Below are 21,830 nucleotides of genomic sequence, written 5' to 3'. Positions count from 1 at the left end.
AGACTTTTTTGCCGTGGGGGGGGGGGGGGGGGGGAATCCATAGCTGCAGGAGAGAACTCAACATCACGAGAAAGATTTCTTACGTGTGTGAGTGTTTGAGCCTTTGTGTGTGTGTGTGTGTGCGCGCGCGTGTACCTGCTCAACTCAGACTCAAGGCGGTGCAGTTTATCCATGAGAGCTTTCTTTTCAGTTCTCAGGGCGTCACAGTCCTGCTGCAAACACACACACCGCTGCTGCAATGAGACGCACTCCCCTGTGAGAGGGTGGGAGAGGACAAAAGTGTAGATTTAATTAATATTCAAGAGCAGAAAAATCCTGTTTTCAGGACAGCTGTGTGTTATTGAACACACAGCTGTCCTGCAGACTTTCCTGATTACATTGTCTTCAGTACTTTTCATAGCTTTTGTTCTGATGCTTTTATTGGTTTGGTCAGCATTCGTCTCTCTATAACACAGAGGTGCTTCGAGTATGAAATCTGTAAAATAAACAGCATTGCCATCTAGATTTGGAAAAGTTGTCTGCATTTTGAAGCAACTACACACACACACACACACACACACACACACACACACACACACCTTGCAGCTGACTGGTACTGTGCTGCTGCTGCTGATGCTGTGTGAAGGCCTCCTGCAGCCGGTTGATCTCCTCCTCATATTTGGCAGCAGTGCTCCTCCAGTGCTCCAGCTCAGATCGCACGCTGCCCAGGTCGTCCTGCAGGGCAGTGATCTCCCGCTCCCGCTCAGCCGTGGCCGCCTCCATGGCATGCCGCAGGACGAGAATCTGACCGTAGAAACACAATGCGGGGCTCAGTCGTGTCATATGACCAAGAACATCGCGTACAGCAATGCTTGAATAGAAGGTTTTTGGAGCCTTTGCACGGGATGGCCAGCAAAAAGAAAAATGGTGTGAAAGTGAGTCTTGGGGAGTCACGGAGGGGATACAGAGGCCCCGGGGGTGTCAGGAGGAGTTGAGCCTGATTTATGCTTCTGCGTCACGTCAATGGCGTAGGTACGGCGTCAACACAGACCCCTACGCGGACCCTACACCGTAGCCTGACACGCGCCTCCAAAAAATCCGCTCAGAACGGAATTTTCGGTTCAGTCGCAGCCCTATGGTCGCAGCACAGTAACAACACCGCCATTTTCAAAGTTTCTGTGGTGACAGCTCCAAGAAAAAATGGACCAAGCTGAAGAAAGGATTATCGAGGAGGTGCGCAAGTACGACCACCTCTACAACTCCTCTACGCGTGTGAATTGTTGTCCGTGACCGGAAGAAAACCAAGGAATCCGACAAGAGCCCCCCGTAAACAATACAAAGACAAAGCCACACCCCCCTGGCGGCTTGGCGGTGAATTGCAGAGCAACACGTTCCCTCGACGCAGAACTATAAATGCTCAGTGACAGCGTAGGCACAGCGTCGACGCGACGCAGAAGCATAAACCAGGCTTTAGGAGGAGTCAGAAAGGAGTGGACAGGTACCTCCTCCTGGGCAGAGTACAGCTCCTCTCTGGTGCTGCAGATGGTGCTCTCCCTCTGCTCCCTCAGTGCCTCCATGTCAGCCTGCAGTTTCCCAAGTTGAGCTAAACACACACAACAAATAAAGGTAGATTAAGACATGTACGTGTGTGTAGCATCTCACCTGTGTGTGTGTGTGTGTGTGTGTGTGTGTGTGTGTGTGTGTGTGTACTAACTCTGCAGGTACTGGATCTGCTTGGTCGACTCTTCAGTCTGCTGAGAATTAATCCTCCGCTCCTCATCCAGCAGAGCTACAGAGCAGACAGACAGACAGACAGACAGATCATTATCATCTCATGGATCTGGTACACAGTCATGTAATGTAAAAGTACGGGGGGGGGGGTTATTTGAAACAAATGTCTTAAAAAAAAAAGGCCTTTCAGAACCTGTTCATACGTGTTTTCTTTCCTTTTGATTACATCTTCCTTTGCTAACTCTCCTCTGCTGTTTATACGTTTAGCCTCTGACCTGCTAATTCACTGCTCAGAGGCAGAGGCGGGTCTTACCCTCTGAATTACTCAAAAAGTCATCTGAACTGGAAGGAAATGCAAATCAGCTGCAATTTTAGGCTCCAGTAACAGATCCAACAGAATCTGTGTGTTGACACAAGAGAGATGGTTTTAATTACCTTGTAGCTCCAGACATTTCTGTTTGCCAGTGTTGGCTAATTCCTGGGCCTCCAGAAGCTCTCTGTGGAGGTGGTGGATGACCTGCTCCGTGTCTCCAGGCTCTAGGCCAGCCCGATGCAACTCAGCTGTACACACACAAGTTTTACAACTTCTTCACAGACATGAAATGCCACATTTGTGAACATTTATTTCCATTTCTAAAGCAATTTCAAGAACCTGCAGCAACTACCATGTCTAAATATCTCCCCCCAATGGACATTTGCTGTATTACCAAAGTTATTTGGCACGTCAGCTCATGGTCAGTATGGGACAGAGGACAAAACAGTAGCTATAAATTGCCACGGTTACCTTTGAGAAGTGCTACTCTGTTCTGTGGTTCATTCAGGTCCTGGTCGTCCATGTTGCCATCTTAAAAAAACCCCAAAACAAACAATGAATAAAATCCTTTCACATTCAAAAATAATTCATATGATGAACATTCATCAACTAATCATTGGAGACAATAGTTATTTAACAAGAAATTACAATCATTTGTCCTATCAAACACATGTAACAGCACCTTAATCTCTTGTTTGGTCTGATTAGTGAGTGTCATCAACCATGATGAACTTCTCTGACTCATCAGTAAAAACATGTCAAAATATGTTACTCAGTCTTCAGCAGATCATCAACGATGTCTTCCATGGGGAAATAATTGGAAGACAGATGCACGACTTTTAACAGCAGCAAAATTTAGAATTTCAGCAGATACTTATTTCCCCGAGCAGAAACGAGTACACTATTGTTACAAAGTCGACAGCCGGTCAGAGTGGAAGCTAAAGAGACAGGCGGTGAGTTTAAGACCAGAGTGAAAACTTGATTCGGTGTGATGTTCACTGACCTGACGTGTCGTCACTGCTGCGGTCCTTACTGGGGCTCAGAGTGTCTGACATGTCTGACTCTTTGGCATCCATCTGATTTCCTGTAAGGACGGACGGACGGACGGACACACACACACACACACACACACACACACACACACACACACACACACACAGAGTTGAGTGTACGTCCACCAACACACAGGAGTGTGTAGTGAAGTGACTCCGGTTTATGAGGCTCAGCAGGTTGCTTAACAAAAACATCAGCGGCAGCTTGGAGCAGATTTTGCACCATTCACACAGTTTGTGTGTGTGTGTGTGTGTGTGTCCTTTGTGTGCATCAATTTAAGTTAAAAGTTGCTTCTATGGTTGAGGATTTGTGCTGGAATGCTGGACCATTGTATGGGTCCAAAGAGAATCAAATGGACAGCAAGCCCTTACATCCAACTAACCCTAACCCAAAGACAGAGGCCAAAGGTCAGAAGTACTGAAGGTTTTCTCACGGTCAGCAGTTTCGCCTTTTGTGAAGTCAGTCAATGCAACTGTCTGACTGTAAATACCATGTACGGTACATGCTGTACGAAGCTGTAAGAACGCTGGAATAACGAAGCACGGAGCCGGTGCGTGATGGCAGCATACATAAAGCATGGAGATGGAACACGGAAGCGTAGGTGTGTGTTCTTTACCTTTGAGTCGGTTCGGGCTGGCCAGGAAGTCGTCTTCTGCTGTCTGGTTGTTCTGTAGGTGAGCATCTGCTCAGATATAAACAAACACAAGGACTCAGGACTCACTTTTTACATGTTCGTGGGAGAAAGATTTCACATTCATGTAAATCTAATACTTTTTATCTCCTCGCTTCACAAATTCAGCCATCCAGTGGAGTTCAAGCTCTGCTCTTTACAGTGAATTAGATCGACACCAGACAGCACAGCGTGAGACTGCTTTCTGATCAAAGCTGGGCGAGTTGTCCTTACCATCAAAGTTGGCCAGCTTGTGGATTGAGGAGCTTACAGTTTCTTTCAGCTGTTTGACGGCTGCAGAGAGGAAGAAGACAACCAGAGGAATAACTCTGCAAAGCTTGTCAAACTGTACACAAATTAAAATAACCTTTGGGGTTCTGCAGGTAAAGCGGCAGCACGGAACCCAACAGCAACAGGACTACCAGATATTCTCGCCCAAACTGTACAATCTTTGTCAAACCCCCCCCCCCCCCCAAACCAAAAACACAACTATGAATTCAAGATTTAAACAAAAGATAGTAGAAATGAATGTGAACATATAAGGTAGACTCTCTCTCTCTCTCTTTTTTTAAACACATATATACATAAACACAGAGCCAAAATTACCAGAGGTGTATTTGACCACACATACTGGGATGTGCAATAATCAATACTCTGATAACTGTACTCTAATAATTTTGCTCAACTCCAATTAAATCATCTTCTTCCATTTTCAGCCAAATGCTCCTCCCTTGTCAGAAGAAAAGAGAACTCCAGTTCATCCCCATCAACAAGGAGGTTGTTTTCACCTCCATCTTAGACCTGACCAGACCTGATGAATCAGTTTCTCCAGGAACATTCTATGGACGGTGGTGGAGGTCCGTGCTCTCCACAGAGCTCTTCTGGTTGGCAGCCAGTCAGAATGCATTCAGATCAACTGCACTTCCGCATTAAAGGCACTTCGAGAACACAAGACAGGCGCAACATCAGCCAGCAACATGGGTTTTGAAAATGACCGCTACCAGCCTCATCGGCAGGAAGAGGCTCAACCAGCAACACCTGTATTAAACTGGCAGGTGCTGGCGAATGTCACTGCAGCCAAGGGGGAAAATGGTCCAGCATCAGTAAGAGTATCGGTAAGAGCAGGCAAAGGAAGTTTCCACATACTTTTGGTTATTAGAAACGCTGCGAAAGAAATTCGCTCCAAGCAAAAAGATGGGAGGCAAAGGAAGGAGGAACAGGACAACAGAAACTCCAGAGAAAAAAAAGGAGTTGAGTGAACTCGTCTGGTGACAGCGACAAAGATGCAGCATGCAGATAAACAGGATGATCTGCTGCAGAGGAAACAAGGAGTGCACCAGAACCAAACAGTCAGCCAGAGTTGACGTGACAGACTCAACCACAGCAGTGGTTGAGTGGTTGAGCAGTCACACCATAAAAAAAAATGAGCAAAGCGCCAGTAAAACCATTACAGAGAAAGACAGCCTCTAAACGGTCACAAGCAGCGGTGACAGAAGCACTCATGTGCAGACGACATCACAAAGACACTCGTCTTCACAAGTAATTTCCCTCAAAACCCCAAGAAGCCTTTCCAAAACCAGTGTCCTAACTGGTCATCCTACTGGGTTTCTACTTCCACACAGTGATGACGAAGCTCAGAGTGCGCGGTCGAAGCACCGTTCCTCTGAAGCAGAAGCATGTACGGAGGCACATTTCCACCAACCAAGAAACAAAAACGTTTGGAAAAAAATTCCATTCAAAATGACAAAAACCCATCTAATTAGGACCAACTTTGCCGAGTAAATGGACAAAAATAAAGATGAAACTTTAAAAGAAAAAAATAAATGAAAAATACATTCAAATATCAATCAAGTCTGATCAACAATCTCATAAATTCAATTTGGCAACAGTTCCTTAGCATTTGTACTTTTAGCATCATTCTCTCTTCTGGGCAAAAATGAGTTTCCGAAGAAAAGCATTGAAAAGAAACAGTGTGTGTGTGTGTGTGTGTGTGTGTGTGTGTGTGTGTGTGTGTGTGTTTGGAAACGGAGCAGCACACAGCATGAATGGATATTTGTACTCACGCGGACACTCAATCAACTGTTGGATTCTAGTCGAGTCTCCTCCACTGTTGTTAACATGACAGTTGTCTGATAGAAACACAGAGACTGACGTTACTGACATGATTAGCAGCGTGGAGCTGGGTATTTAGCTTAGGCCTCACTGATCCTGCTTATCAATGCCATTCTTTTATTAGAACCATGTTTGAGGTAATCCTTTCTTCTTTTCTTTTTTTTTTACTTGATACAGACTGAGTGAGCTTGCCATTTTGAGTATAATTCTTCGTTACAAGAAGTTCTATAAACATCAATGTACTTTGATACACTGCGACATCAAAACTACAGAAAATACTTCATGTTAGATGGGCCTCTAAGTAATAATTTTTTAAAAATTGTAATATTTCAGTGTTGAAATATTTACCCACACTTCTTAGGGTTTTCATAGTTCGTATGCTGTGTGTACTCTCAGCTCTGTGTCTGCAAGAGTCTAAGATTAGAGTTTCTGGAATTGATAAGCAGAATTCAAAGCCGTATTGCCACAGGAGCACAATCACGAAGTGGCTCGAATTCAAAATCTGCTCTTAAAATCCAATCCTGTATGAGAAAGGACGAGACACAACGAGCCTGAGGGCAGGCAGGGATGACGGAGAAATGACAAACAGAAGCAGGTAGAAGCAGAAAAGAACTTATGAGATGCTGAATGAACAGAGCAGAAGTCAAAGCTGGAAGTATTTTCGGGCAGATAAAGACACACTACAGCAGTTCTGAAACACACGGCAGAACGATGTGGACAGGTGGAGAGCAGACAGACAGATCTGATGTCCATAATCTTCTACAGCTAGATTATCCCCCTCAAATGTCTCAGAACATCTACCGGTCAACATGCTACTAAAAAATGTGAGCCAAAGAACTCCACAAAATCTAAAGATTAAACTTCAAAAGTCTCTCCTGGACTGCAAATGTCCTTCGTCAGGTATTAGTATACAACTGAGACAAGCACAGACCTCAGGTGAAACACCTCCAACACAGAATCACCTCTGATGATTGACATTACATTTTCCCTTGAGGGTCTTTGAGGACCAAATTTTGAGAAAAGCAACATAATCATTTGATTTCTTCGGTCAGGTTGAACAAGTCGGCGCAGCACCTTCAGCTGGTCTCGTATCAGAGGGAGCCAAGTCAGTCGTGTCTTTCTTCAACAGTGAAGGCAGGCAGGAAAACTCGTAACATCAGGTCTACCATAGCATACATGCAGCAGAGAGCTGGCTCTATTTGTGCCTGAAGTTTCTGGCGAGTTTTGAATCGGCCAGAGTTGTGATTGTTTCAGCGATTCGTTGTTTTATAACGTGACTCACTGCACCACAACCAGGCCCATTTCAGGCGTTTGCCAGCACGCAACGGCACATCATTTCCAGTTATTGAGCCGTGTGTTTAGACTGATGGCATTTTGAGGCACAGCAGACGACAGTTGAAGCACTAATCAAAAGACGTGATTTGAAAACTAGCAAATGAACAATGTTTCAGAGGAACTAGAGATAACTAAGATTTTAAAACATAAACCATTTTGTCTCATCAAATATGATCAGGGTCTGATTTTTATTTTATTTATTCTAACGCAGAAGCCCCATTCCCACTGGCCAAAACACCCACTTACACCCGGGTTTTTTCTGGAACTGGAGCAGCCCTAATCAGCATCAATTCCCCTAGCAGTGATAGGAACACGCAACCCTGATGAACGAAGGCTGAGCTTTGCTTCCGCTATCAACAAATGATCAACGATGGAAGAATGAAAGCCTGTGGCCTCCGCTGGTAACTTTCAAGACATTTCAGCTACAAATTCAGCCCGTCTGTGTCCAAGCGGCGCAGCGCTCACGACGGTCAGTCGTTGTTGAGTTTGATGAACAGACTGCGATTGAGAATCCATCAGAAACAACGTCAGGTGCAGTGACTGCATTTGTGATGCTGAACGCGGCGCACCAGAGGAAAACCAGAGGCTGCAGCTGGCCACCTCACCACTAGAACAGGATGGACCTGCTTGTATTGGCGGGTTTTCCCAGGTCTGAAACACCTGCTCCGTGAGTTCAGTGGGAAGAGGTGTATGAGTATTAAACTCCGTTGTTCACTTTCATTGCATTTGACTCTGCGTGTCTAAACTCATGCAGATGTTTGAGGAATTATCACTGTTCCAGACTTGGTAAAGCACAAAAAACTAACAGTTATTATCATAATCAAGCCAACTACCATCCGTATCTCCATCTTCACCCACTGCACCATCATCGGTGTCTGTATCCTCCTCATCCTCGTCTTCCGCCTGGCTCTCAGGTGTCCGCAGGTTTTGTTTGTCCTCGACAGGCTCCTCTACCGGTCCGTGGGAGACAGTGTCGATATCTGTCGTGTGACCAAATCACATATAGACCAATTTGTCTAAACTTAACCAGCCAAACACATGTTCAGTAAAGACTCTAAAAGGATGGCAAGTTCCTTCACAAAGTGGCTACTGTGGCAAAGTGCGCAGTGCGACAGTCACCTCTAGCATTCATATTAAGTGCTGACATCATTCACCAGAAGTCTGGAGCCTGAAGCCTCCTTTGTCCCAGAGGAAGGAAAAACAAAGGGATGGACAGTTTGAAACAACCAAGGTATCTAGAAAGCCCAACAAGCAGCGTTCAGACATGACGGAGAGCCACCGTGTTCCTGAGACAACCTGTCTCCTCCCAAGCAGCCAGCCACACCCAGAGCTTACAGAAACAACAGCGTCTTTCAGAAGTCACACGTTTGAAGCCTTGTTATAAGTCTGGCACTGACCCTGGGGGCTTGGACCGGCAATTTTTGGTGAACAAAGTTGAAATTACAAGAATAGGTTTAGAAAAGAAAATCTCAACTCCTTCACAAAAAGGTAAAAGACTACTGCAATTTAGTCAAACACCCAAATTGTAGAATGACTACCATCCCAATTAGGTCAATTACAAATCTCAACAAGCCACACCAGTACAGTATTATCCGGCAGAGAATGACTTTAATCCTCAGGCACAACGAGGCCAAAAACGTGCAGCCCAGAGAGCTTCTTCAGTGCATGAACCTGATGATGAGGAGATGCCTCCTGAACATCCAGTTCTCCACGCACACCAAGATTTAGATCTGAACCTAACTACATTCAGCTGAGCTTGTAAATTCCTCTTCACTTGTTTTTTGTTTTTTTCCCCCGACTTTCACGCATTGTAAAATACTAACAGGTCTATGCTGGCATGAAGAAGCGGTCAGGCTGTTGCTACAAGTAGCTCTCAGGCCACAGCCACAACCTCCATCTACTCTGAAGAAAAGGAGCGTTGTCATTTAGTTCATCTATGTTGGGATGTTGTAGGCACTCATTCTCCTCTGAGGAGACCAAACTGCTGCAGCTGGCAGCCAAAAGCTGAAATGTTCACACATCCGAGTCACACGTGGCCTTTTCTACGCCATCACTGCACTCTGCTCCCACTCACACAAAACAACCACAGTGCGTCAGTGCTGCGTGGGCCTACTTTTGCACAACGAAACTTGATCAGGAATGGTTAAAGGAACACCGATTGTGGAACTGATGGTGAAATTGCGATCAGCAAACTTCTAACTCCTGTCATTTCCTCAGTCTTATCAGTCATCGCAGTGACTTGATCTCTTCTGCATTCTGACACTTGATATATTTTGGCAGCGTTGGCACCGCTGTATCCTTAGTACATGTGCTGTTGCTGTTTGTTAAACGATGTAAATAAGGCTCTTAATAGAGCCTTGCTTTGCCTCCAAACTCGGTTGCGTCTATCAAAGTCAGATAGGTTAATGATAAAGACCTATTAGAACTTATGGTTCTCGGATTTTAACTCAAATATCGACGTGGGAAGAATGGGCCTGAATCCCGCTACTGGTCGAACTGCCACCTACTAAGAGACAAATTCTAGCGAGAGACTGAAGCTCGAATTATTACATTAGAGAATCCTTTCAACATTTCAATACATTTATTAAGGAGGGATTATGATTACAGCCTTTTTAAAATTCCCTGTTGCCAGTTTGGCTATCTTGATGGTTCTGGGGTGGGGGGGTGATTCCTAAGCCTTTTGAAATTCCTGACAAATGTATTATCATTAATAATCTCACTGTTCTCAAGAACCTCTCAACTGAAGGTTAATTCAAATCCCCTGCCTGCTCAATTAGAGAACAACTGAGGACCAGAGCATCAAACTACTGCAAACAAGAACAAACCTGAAGAAGAAGAACCAGACTTGATGGACAGAAGCACACCAATGAACAAAGAAAGCCAAACAATTAACAGGAAGTTATGTGGTCATGATGCAGGAAATTGTCATGCATAATTCATGCAGGACGAGGAAGTGGAGTTAGTGGCCATAGACAGACGAAAAGTGTCCCAAAGCAGACCAGACACACATAGACTCACCCAAGCTGTTGTTTTCTTTAATGCTTTTCTCTTGTAGCTGCTCTAACCGCACTGCAAACAACAACGACAGCAGAGAGAAGCCATGACTGACAGAAGCCCCAGCTGAGGCCCTCCACAGGTCCTGTTCTGACCCTTCAGCGAGTTGCTATGGTTCCCCGTGTTAACCAAGAGGTTGACAGTGATTAGAAAGCAGGATGCCGTAGCATGTTAGCTTGTTAAATGTTAGGGCAGGACGGTGTGTGTTTGTATGTGTGCGTACCCTGAAGAGCAGCCAGCCTTTCATTGGTGAAGTCATTGTCAGCCTGCAGAGCCTCAATTCGAGCTTGGAGAACCTGCTCCTTCTCCTCCATTTCCTCAATCCGCAGCTCCAACTCTCTCTTCTCTGTTGCTCCTCGCTGCGTCAGCTCTTCTTGACGACCCTCGGCCGCCTGGAAGTCAAGAAGAGAAGAGTGGAGAGTGGGGAGATTAGGAAGGAGTGGACAAAAGAGGGAATAGGTAAGAAAAGGACACAAAAGACACAAACAAAAAGACTCATCGACACTGCAGACTCATTGAAGCACATACCACCTCCAACGTTATCAAACTACAGCCAAGCACCTTAATTTTGTCAGTGAGCTCCTTGATTTCATTGACAGCAGCGTTGTATTTGTTGGCGAGCTCCCCAAGTTCCTCCTGGCCCCTCTCAGACATCTCCTTGAGATGGGTGCACTCATCTTCTGTGTTACTGAGCGAGCGCTGCAGGGTAGGGGAAAATATTGTTTTGGTTTTACTAATATCAAAGGTCCATAACTGCGTGTGTGTGAGTGTGAAAGAGAAATTTGGCTTTCCTACCTCCACCTCTGACAGCTTCCTGACGACCTCGATCTTCTCCTGCAGGACCCTCCTCAGAGATTCCTTGGCTGTCGTCTCGTAGTTGTGTTTGTCCTCCTGGAGAGCCAAGAGTTCCTTGCGCATCCCCTCTTCTGTCTGAGACTGTAGGCAGAGGTACGGACAAGAATCGCAGAGAATCTTTAAAGTGGATGAAAGTTCCTTTGACAAACAAAAAAAAAAAACCTTTGTGCAAATGCTGCTCTTCTAGGCTGAATGTGACACCGTGCGACTAATCGGGGGTCTTTTTAACATAACGAATACAAAAGAACATTTAAGGAATTTAAAGGGTTTGAAATGTGGGCTGAACATGAAATGTCACATCTTCTGTTGAATCACAGGTTGTATGGCCAACTTCCTGCTGACTAGGTTCCATAACGGTGAACACAGTGCTGTTTGGATATTAAATGCACTAAAAGGTTTGCATTTGAAATATTGTTCTATGCAATTTAAGCCATAACATTTCGACCAATAAGGCACAATAACTCTTCAGATCACTTGATTAATTGATCAAATAAACAGTGCAGTGTTCTATGACTAAAAAAAACAAACCAAAACCAGGCAGACAGCAGCATGTTACCTTGGAGTACGCCTGTAGCTGACTGCCCATCACCTCCAGCCGCGAGAGCAAGCGGTCTTCATCGATCAGAGCCTGATGGAGGAAACCCCTCCGTTTACAGCAGTGTAGGACATATGGGTTCATCATGTTTTTAAACTGACGAGAAATCCATGTCAAGGTGTGATGAAGGTATTTCCTACCTGCCAGCTGCTCTCGGAGGCCTCCTGAGTGGTGGCTAACAGACGCTGCAGGGTGGCTAGCTTCTGCTCCAACATCTGCTCTCTGTGTAAGGCCTCCTGGCAGAGCCGAGAAGCAACAAAGGAGGATTTACCGATTTACTGCTCAATTTTGTATTGCAGTTTCACAGAATGACCAATGGGTGTCAGTGTGTTACCTGCAGATACTGGGAGAGCTGGAACAGTTCCTGAGAATACATACTGGGAGTGCTGGCTGCAACCTTGAAAACACACACACGTCATGGTCACTTATTGACACTTTCACAGAATTCCATCAGCCTTGAGTTTGAATGGCAGGTGGACAGACCAATGAGAAACCTCAGAGATGAAAAGCATAAGATGCAAATATATAAAACCACACAACAGAAAACGATGTCACCCAACACAGTCTACACAACAGACGCTACACCTGAGGCCAGAAAAGGAATGCATACACGCAGGGTTTCCTCTGCACAATTCAAAGACTGTCCATCTGTTATTCTAAACAACACCCATGTTTAAATCTAATCATATATTTGATTTTTTTAAACAATCGAAAAACCTATATTTTTGTATTCCTCTTTTTCGCATCTTGAAATAAATTTAAAAATATTCAAAAGTTAAAATTCTCCTTCTGTATTGAAATAAAAAGCACATTTACACGTGCGTGTTGGTGTCTCTTCTCTAACTGAATTATCAAAGTGCATTCAAGTACATCGCAGAAAAGTAGACCTTTTTAGCAAAGCAGTTCAGGCTGTGAGAGCTGCAATAAAAAAGTGTCTTCAGTGCAGTTTGTAGTACTGTAAATTACCCAGAGAGGCCAAAGACAATCCTATCAGACATCACAATTCTCAATAATGTTACGCTGCTGCGCCTCATGCCGATGCTGCAGAAAGAAGATGTACATAATCATATTTTCTTTACTTAGTAAAATCCAGTGACAAGGAAAGAATGTCGCTTTATCCAAAAATCGCTTGTTCGTCACGTTGACACTGTCAGCCCATGTGACAACCTGGGAGTGAGTGGAGACCCAAGGGATGTGGGGATCTTGCTTTAAGACACTTAATTATGTTAGAGAAGTGGTTCAAATCTAATCACAGCTCCTCCCTGACACACACACACACACACACACACACACACACACACACACACACACACACACACACACACACACACACACACACACCATCAGCTCCAGCCTACATTCCTCACACAGGTTACACTGAGGCCCTGTTGTTCTGGCTGTTAGGAGACACAGAACAGGGCGAGGCATTAAACAAAGCCATCATTCTAGTTTATAATACAGTGCATTACGGACAATAAACCTTCCATATTCAACAACGTAACACCTGCATTATGTGATCAGTGCAGTAGGAGCTTTCCTTTAAAATACAGGAACACATAACTGGACTGCACGCCATGTATTGTTGTGACTTGGTATGGTGAGTTGAGATGATATGACTGAGATCCTGCTCAGGCAGCTTGAATCAGTACAACCTCCTGCTCCACAGAATTACTGCAAAAAAATAAACAATGGGTGGGCGCCTTTTAAAAGGGGAGCCACGTTAATGTTCATCAACCAGTATCCCACATAAAAAAAAGTGTTAATGGACACAATAACTGAAGACATCTGCGTGAGTCATCCACGGCGAAAGGAGGACCTTAAACGTGTTAACACAATACAAACAACACTTCATCCAAAAAGTGTGTTTTGCTTTTCAAGTACTAACAAACAGGTGTGAGCTGGAGCTCCTGAAAATGTTTTCCCTCCTGCATCTCCTCTTCCAGACTCCTCAAGTCAGGAAGAGCCGGCCACACGTATTTAGCCTCAAGCTAACTGAGGCAGCAAGAACAGCAAAACTGTCCAAAAAGCACATCATCTGAACCAGACTTATAATTTGTTTTGTTATTTTTAAACTCAAATCAAAGTCTGTGGATTGCTGAGCGTACTGTTGGCTCGTCACTCGAGAGATGGAAGACGGACGTTTGTGAGGACTTTCCCTGCTGTTAGCAGGTGGACAGGATTAGCTTCGAGCTAAATACACATGGCTGGTTCCATCTGAGCTCTGCAGTCACAAAGAAGTGACAGGCCAGGGGAAAGCCTGTATGTGAGCAAAAGATATGCATTTGCGAGGACCTGAAAGGCAAAATACACTTTTGGGGATTTCCGTCCTGTCTAACCCTGGTTAACTAACCTCCAGTTTCAGCAATGGACAGAGAGGAGACCTGACGCACAGAACTTGCCACGTACAAAATCAATGTTTGTGCTTTGGTGAAGAAACGCTTAAAACTGTTCTGGGGACCCCCAAAACCACAAGACCCTCAGATTAAACAGTGGCAGAAAAAACAAAAAGACGTTACCCTGAACCATATGAAAGAAATCTGTAGTGCAGCAGCAAAAACCGTCTGCAATCCCAGCATTCCTCAATCAGCTGACTACCCCACTGTGCATGTGTGTGTGTGTGTAGCTGCAATTACAACTTATGCTGGCCCCATGCTAGAGAGCAGATGTTGGTTCTGATTCGCCCTCACAGACGACTGCAGGGGTGTTCCTGGCTTCAGGCAGGTCTGAACAGATCCTCCTCACATGGGGGTTTTACGTATAATTCTATGTTACTGACTGGATAGAAGCCACGCATATTTTTAAACCATTTACGATATGCCGGAACAGCCAATGACAAGTAGCTGACTGGGAAGCATCACCACCTGAGTGCAATGTACAGTGGGACTGTTTCCAGCTCACCTCCAGGATGCACTGTAAAATGCAAAAATCATGCAGGTTCTGCCTTCCAAGTCAAGAATTCATTCTTATTTAAATCACTTTTTTTGTTTCAGCACAAAACACTGCACGCACAAATGCCACCAGTTGATGACAAAAATCTGACACTTTTTTTTTTTTAAAATAAAACTGTTTAATATGAACGTTTCGTTCTTACCTTGTCTACAGGTAGTGGTAATGGAGCCTGGATGACACTGAAAGAAGAGAGGAGAAAACAGTTTGTCACCATGGAAACAGCAGGAAGTAACCAAGGTGACAGAAGAAAAAGAAACAGTTGATGTGAACAATCGAACCTCGTCTACCTCAGCTGCAGTCGTTAAACACCTGTGAAGGTCTTGCCACACACTTTCCAATCACGTCGCTCACCATCTCGTAGACTCGAGCGAATCTCTCGTGCTACATGCAGCTGCCACAGTAAGTTAGCAACACAGCCACCAAAAACAGCAGGGCTCCAGTTTCGATGATATTGAAAAAAAAAAACATAAAGAGAGACTTCTGTGGATACAATGACCCTCACGCAGGGAGAATGATGGGCAACACCTGATCATCAAGATGGAGGCGCATATATGGTACGTATGGTTACGCTGCTGACCGCCGCAGCACAGCACAGCTGAACTCACAGCAAATTTTTACCAGTGGGGCATCGTGGCTATGAGGTAGAGCGGCTGTCTATCAATCAAAGGCTCAGGGGTTTGTCTTAGCGTCCTTGAGCAAGATCCCAAACTCCTATTTACTCCTGGCGAGTCGGCTGGCGTCTTGCACAGTCTCCACAAGCAGTGTGTGAGTGAGGGAAGGAAGGAAGAATGTGAAGCACTTCAGCTACCAGGAGAGGAGGAAAAGCTCTAGATCAATTAATCCACATGATGAGGAGAGAACACATGTAGCTCAAGTGAGTAACTGACAATGGATAAAATGAAGATGAATTCTTATCCAACATTGACTGGTAAAGGACGACGCAGTGGCGTACGGGAGGACTGACTTGTAGCTGCGCCGAACCTCGCTACTGCACCGGAAATGAACAGTGGGGTTTGTTGCGGCACCGTGAGTGTGAGTGGGGGCTGTGTTAGCAGAGCCCTGTGACTGTGAGCAGCACCACAGTCCACAGAGCTCAGTGTTGCATCAATGGTGCACAGCAGCAGCGTACTTTCCTACTGAATATATAATCAAATTATCCGTTAAAATATGCAAGTAATCCTTTTTTTTCCTCTTCACAGCATGCACCACGCAAACTGATGGCCCTCATTAATCATACGGCAGAGATTTGAACCGCAGAGATAAGAGTGCAGGTGTTCACTTTGATATGTGTTGGAATTTGGACCCGTGCTTATATCACATCATTTTGTCCCAGTTGTGAAATGGATTGAGGTTTTAAAACTGGACATTTCAATTTTACCTTCACACAACTCACATAGGGGGAAAACAGGCCACCTCTATTTACTGTTCAACAGTATCAGGACCTCTGCCATTCACAGCACCACAAGGTCGCGCAGATTTGTTTTAGCGAGTGTAAATTGTTCAGGACTTAAACTGAGCTCAGGAATGAAGGTAAACGTGACTCTGGGTACAATATAACAAGACTGTTAATGTGTAACTAGGTGAAGACGGCAGCAGCTGCTGAAACAGCTATGAGGAAACCAAATAACTCACTCAGCCAATTCAGAAAACAATTCCTAGTCCAATCTTGTATGGAAGATGACGGGATTCTACTCTGTTTCTATTCGTCTCAGAGTGCCAGATTCCCGCCTCTACACTTCTAATGCTGATTATTACCGATCCCAAGAAGGGACATGGGGATGAGAAATATCGATCTGTCAAACAAGTTGTTGAGGGATACCAGAAGAAGTGCAAGGTTGGGTTTTTTTTGTTGTTGTTCATTCATTTTTTTCACCGTCTTCCTGTCAGCTCAAGGACTCTGCAGATTATTAATGGAGATTTCACTGACATGGCTAAAGATTCACAACATGCAGGCCCTGGTCTGAGCTGAGGAGCATAATGATGAGTGTTATCAACCACGTTCACCGACCACTGGCTTCGCTAGCAGAACCGCGTGAGCGCGGCTATGAAACGAGCTTCATTCTCAAGACATTCCTCCTCTGTTTACATTTTTGCTGGGGTGTTAGGTTTTGGTTACCAATATGTACATCATCGGGGGTTTATTCACAGATACCCCTCAAGTGTGAGTGAAGCAACCGGTTTTAGTAAATCACTGGTCTGAGTCGCAGGTAGTTACTAAATATTTCACACACAATCAGGGATGGATTTACAATCAGCTTGGACAACCCATTGCTGTTTATGATCTCATCTGGGAAAACAGACAAAAAAGGAAACAAGTACAGCAACAGAACAAAATGTTTGGCAGCTTTTATAAACAAAACAAGACTAAGGATTAAGGGTTGGAGTGAGACGAGTACTTGCATAAGTAATATCCATTTCATACTCCGAGCCAAGGTTTCGAGTAAGTTAACTGAACAGAGCAGTAGGTGCTTGGAAGGCAAAGCTAATATCTTCAGACAACTGAAAGTTACTTTCCAACAAAGCAGATCCTCTAAAGAGATCAGCGTGCTAACAATGCAGTTTCATCCTCTTTCACTGTGAGAAACAGCTTGCAGGGCATCAGCATCCATCATTAAAAACAGAGGAAACGTTAAGCTCATTTTATCGTACTCCGGAAGGGGCTTCCCGGTGAGAGCTGCATTGCTCTGACTTCTACTCCTCAGTCACATGATACATCACGAGCAAACGCAAGTCTCCAACAGGAAATAATCAACCCCAACATTACTTCCACATCTCATGTAGTAAAACGTGTCAGAAGTCTCCAAATTTATGACTTGAGGTCACTTTCAATGTTAAAGTCACAGTTCCCTTAAATGCCGCCCACGGGGAGGAATAAAGTTGTCTGAATCTGAAATTCTTTTTTTTTTTTAGATAGGAGAACTGCAGCACCGACAGCTTCGTTTTTGTCATGTTGGACCTTTAATGTTGATTCGTAGAGAGAAAAAGATCGTTGGTTCCAGAGCTTGACAAGGGCCATTTACTCTGATTGTAGCGCTCCAGTGAGGTCATAGAAACAGTCAATGTTGCGATTGTGACAGGCCCCCCACAGATACAACCAATGAATGGTTCACACTGTGCTGCTAAACAGCTCCCACCAAATATCTCACTCACTCCAGCAGACGAGGTCCGACTGGTGCCGTTATATCACGGCCGCCGTCAGCGACGGTGTGGACTGATGCGCTACGGTTTTAAGGTATGCAAGGACTCAGTATTTCTCAAGCATTTGTAAACTGCAAACCAAACTGTCATTTTTGTTTTTGCAAGCCAACGTGTCACCTGATGTCAATGAAACAATAATATCATAATATTCAACGGTTTTGTGCAACAAAGGAAAATCGTGTTTCTGCTGCAAGGTTCCCCTCAAACGATGGCAGGAGCTCAAGGAACTCAGCAGCAGACGGTGATGGGTTCCGTTCACACTGTGGAGCAGCCTGGGTGTATCCTGATCAGGACAACATGCTCGTGTGGATAATTCCACCATCAAAATGCAAACATTAAAACTGGTAAGAGGATGTGAATGGGATTTTTACCTCCACAACCAAACGGTTGGGTTCTGTACTGCAGCGTTAACAACACAACCCACAAAACACGCTGGCATTTATTTATGATGTCCACGTATTATTAACTGATACCAAATACTTGATCTTGTTGTAAAAATATACACTGTCGATGAATTTCTATATGTTCAATGCATTACTGGGACAATACTACCTTCGGCCCTTTCTAAATAATTTCAACAGCCAGTGGGCGCTACCCTGATCTACATCAAGGGCTTGTGAAATTCTGGAGACTCCACCAGTTAATTCAGTGTCATACACAAATATCTAATCAGCATTGAGGAAATCTAAGTATTGAGCTGAGTCAGACTCTCACATTCCTTGCTACAAACAATAACAAACCTCTTTCACATGGTTCCTTGTCCCGGAGGACACTTGGGCCTGTCCTGGAGGACATCCCTACTTGTAAAGGAAACAACATAACAGCCACTTTCAACCACTTTACCTCCAGTTCTGGTTCAACTGAGTGCAATAAATCAATGCACCAAAGTTGAGGCTTTGCATTGTGAACTTCGGTCACAGCCGTATTAAGCTGTCAAGCTCCATGATAAACAATCAGCAGCATGTCCTGGCCTGAAGGAGAGTGTTTGCGGCTAAAACTCCTGGTTCTGGACGGAGGAGACTGGCTTTACCTGTAAGGTCTTCTTCCTGTCAGTATCAGCTTGTGACCTGCCACTGGACAAAGTTCAGCCCGGATCTCAGCTACCCTTGTGAGAGAAGGGGTCCTTCCCTCTGACTTTATTCTCTCCTCCAGATTCAGACCAGCCAGCTGATTCCTCTCTACTGTTCCATAACAAGAGTGAAGTCATCTAATAACACCAACTTTCTTTCTTTCTTTGTAGTCTTTGCTCCTCCCCTCCTCTGAGCAAAGTAGAAAACTTTCTTCCTTGAACTCATCCAAGTTACTGTAGCTCCTCCTGCTCTGGCACTCGCTGTGAAGAGAGCTCTCCCCTCTCCATTGCTGCTTCGCTTCTTGACTACCTTTATGGCCTGTGAGACGCTCCGTACACTGAAGAACAAACTCAATGTTGAATGGGGGGAGGGGTGGATCTATCATTCCATGACATCTCACCAGTTTTAAAAAGCTGCTTTCACCTGTAACGACGGTGAAATGAAACATCCTGCTTAACCGTGAGACTTTGTGGGTGTTACAGGGAAAGCGGAAGGTGACTGCACACTGATAAGGAAAATAAAGATCCATTGTCATGAAGATTACAGATAAAATGTGGTATCCAAACATGATTTACAGTGGAGATCTTATTCCTCCAGGTAGAGCTTCATTATTCTGGTATTTTTTACTTGGACGTTATATAACGAGTTGTTGTCAACTCTAATAACATTCACCTGTTCACCTTGGCGTGCCTCTGCTCTACCCTGCTACATACGTGGAGCTTAGGGCCGTGAAACAGAAGCGTCTTTTTAACCCAACATTTGATCCCATCATTATGCCGCTTTGCACAAAGTCAAACCAAACAAAGCCGGCTTAATGCTGCACCAGTGTGTGATTTTAGATGACGTTCCACAATCAGACGCGTAACACAACAGTGTCTGCTTGGTGGGTGAAGCTATCCACTGTGCTGTCTGCCCCTAAGACACCCGTTCAGCTCTGTCATTACCCACACTGTCTGGTTAACAGCGGACCATCGGATGCCCCCTGTTCAGTGATAAAGCACTTTAAAAGGGGATTGATTATAGAGGACAGAAACTAGCTTTTGGCTGTCAACTACCAGTAAACACAGTGAAGACTTTCAAACTGAGCTAGCAAGAGTGTGCACGGTTTTCTCTTTATCTGGTTTCTTTGGAGCACAGTGGTCCCAAGGCAAATGTAGGGGAGAGGCTGATACTGACACATTTCAACCTGTGGCGAGGACTCGTTCTGAAGACAACTGGTGCAGAACACCTTCAGCATTTTTCAAAACTATGCTTTTTATGTAGAGAACTATTTTTGTCTCAAAGACATCACACTAATTCTGAGCATCTCTAATCGCAGGAGAAAATAGGAGCAGATTAATGAAACTCAAATGCAATTAATTTTTTTGTTTGAGGTAAATATAGGTTTTGTTTTTTTTAAGCATTTTAAAGACTATTTAACAAATGTGACAGTTCTGATTGAGACTTTCTGAGTGAAGAGCTTTCCTTGTACACCTTGCGATCAACTTCAGCCCTTTGGCTCAAAACTTGTTTACAGAGTAAACATAGGTGTCATGTGATCTACAACAAGGAAATGGTCTTGGAAGACTGATGAGCAGAGGCAGAGTAGAAACAAGCGACGATATTTCAGTTTCTACAGATCAAGATCTTCCATTCTTTGTTTCCCCAGACAGAAGCTGGAGACCATCGCAGCAGATGGCACTGCTCACCATGGCTCCATGCCCTAGCATTTCTCTCTCTCACACACACACACACACACACACACAGGGTGACAGTGAGTACAGTAGGGCGTTCATGCCAAATCTGTTTCTGGTCTGCTACAACCCTTTCAACTGAACACACACACGTGTGTGTGTGTGTGTGTGTGTGTGTGTGGAGGAATAAGCAGAAGACAATGGATGGATGGACACACACACACACACACACACACACACACACACACACACACACACACACACTAATGTCAATGATACATGTTATCCTCCAACCATCAGCATAAAAACAAAAGAGCCAATTCACCAAAACAGTACTTTTCAAAAGCTGCTAAATAAAACAACAAACCTTGTCACTTATCAATAAATAACTTATTAAATCAGTATGCAGGCAGAAATGTGGCATTTATTTGTGTGTGTGTGTGTGTGTGTGTGTGTGTGTGTCTTTCATAGTAGTCATCTGACCAACCAACTTGTAACCAACAATAAATCTTTGCCAACAACAGAACTTGTGAATGAGTTGAGAATGGGACATGCTTACTCGCTCCGCCGGCGTGCCTCCATCCCATCAGGTAGGAAGAGTTTGATTGTTGACACGATGCAGCCATGGGTGACTGGAGACACAAATGGTCAACCACATGTTACTTTACATTTCTGCAGCACTTGTTACCCAGCCAGCATTCAAAGAAGGAGTTTTTATTGGACACATGTACGGCTTCCAGTGAAATGGATCCTCTGCATTTAACTCATCCTCTAACGAGCAGCCCAAATCATGGAGGAGAAATTGGAGAACACATTTAAATAACAGCGACCAAGTTCTCCCTCAAAGGGGAAAATGGAGACTGTCGAGAAGTCCTGGACGTCCCCAACATCCAGGTGTGAACAAACTGTCATCTTCCTTGCTCTTTTCAGATGGACAGAGGGTTAGATGTTACCATCCAGCACGAGACCAGGACTGGAAAACCTACACGATTGCAAACATGATCTACATGTTGAAAGCAAAATTAAAAAAAATAGATCATTTTCTCCTTTATGTTGTATAGAGCAGGCACTTCTCTCCGAAGTGATTTACATTTTAGGTGCGTACATTGACTTACATATTTGCTCTCCCCAGATTAGGAAATATAATCGCATGGCAAGTTGTTTCAAATTGAATTGTGAGACTATTCAGCAGCTCAGAAATACACAATGACATCAATACTACAGCACCATTTCCCTTCATGCA

At 44.4% G+C, this 21,830-nt stretch overlaps 1 protein-coding gene across 12 annotated transcripts in view; it reads right to left on the bottom strand.

Moving 5' to 3' along the window:
* Positions 1 to 21,830, bottom strand: part of slmapa (sarcolemma associated protein a) — a 49,826-nt gene that overhangs the window by 10,922 nt on the left and 17,074 nt on the right. For 4 of the 12 annotated variants that reach the window (XM_086200234.1, XM_086200236.1, XM_086200235.1 and 1 more), the window contains exons 3-22: positions 21,147 to 21,219; positions 14,789 to 14,825; positions 12,032 to 12,094; positions 11,838 to 11,933; positions 11,659 to 11,730; positions 11,043 to 11,183; positions 10,809 to 10,946; positions 10,471 to 10,639; positions 10,212 to 10,262; positions 8,027 to 8,173; positions 5,810 to 5,875; positions 3,981 to 4,040; positions 3,693 to 3,758; positions 3,027 to 3,107; positions 2,495 to 2,554; positions 2,146 to 2,271; positions 1,694 to 1,768; positions 1,482 to 1,582; positions 579 to 783; positions 136 to 253 (exon numbers count right to left, since the gene is read on the bottom strand). In XM_086200234.1, the coding sequence (XP_086056360.1) occupies positions 136 to 253; positions 579 to 783; positions 1,482 to 1,582; positions 1,694 to 1,768; positions 2,146 to 2,271; positions 2,495 to 2,554; positions 3,027 to 3,107; positions 3,693 to 3,758; positions 3,981 to 4,040; positions 5,810 to 5,875; positions 8,027 to 8,173; positions 10,212 to 10,262; positions 10,471 to 10,639; positions 10,809 to 10,946; positions 11,043 to 11,183; positions 11,659 to 11,730; positions 11,838 to 11,933; positions 12,032 to 12,094; positions 14,789 to 14,825; positions 21,147 to 21,219 (1,945 nt within the window). The remainder of the gene's footprint in view (positions 1 to 135; positions 254 to 578; positions 784 to 1,481; positions 1,583 to 1,693; positions 1,769 to 2,145; positions 2,272 to 2,494; positions 2,555 to 3,026; positions 3,108 to 3,692; positions 3,759 to 3,980; positions 4,041 to 5,809; positions 5,876 to 8,026; positions 8,174 to 10,211; positions 10,263 to 10,470; positions 10,640 to 10,808; positions 10,947 to 11,042; positions 11,184 to 11,658; positions 11,731 to 11,837; positions 11,934 to 12,031; positions 12,095 to 14,788; positions 14,826 to 21,146; positions 21,220 to 21,830) is intronic. The other 8 variants (XM_086200246.1, XM_086200243.1, XM_086200239.1 and 5 more) reach the window with 7 other exon arrangements.

Source organism: Aulostomus chinensis, chromosome 3 (genome assembly GCF_037954235.1).
Source record: "Aulostomus chinensis isolate RoL2024-O1b breed Wild chromosome 3, RoL_Achi_v1.0, whole genome shotgun sequence".
Classification (NCBI taxonomy): Eukaryota; Metazoa; Chordata; class Actinopteri; order Syngnathiformes; family Aulostomidae; genus Aulostomus; species Aulostomus chinensis.
Note: the sequence above shows the minus strand (reverse complement) of the source record. Positions and strands in the feature narration are given on the sequence as shown.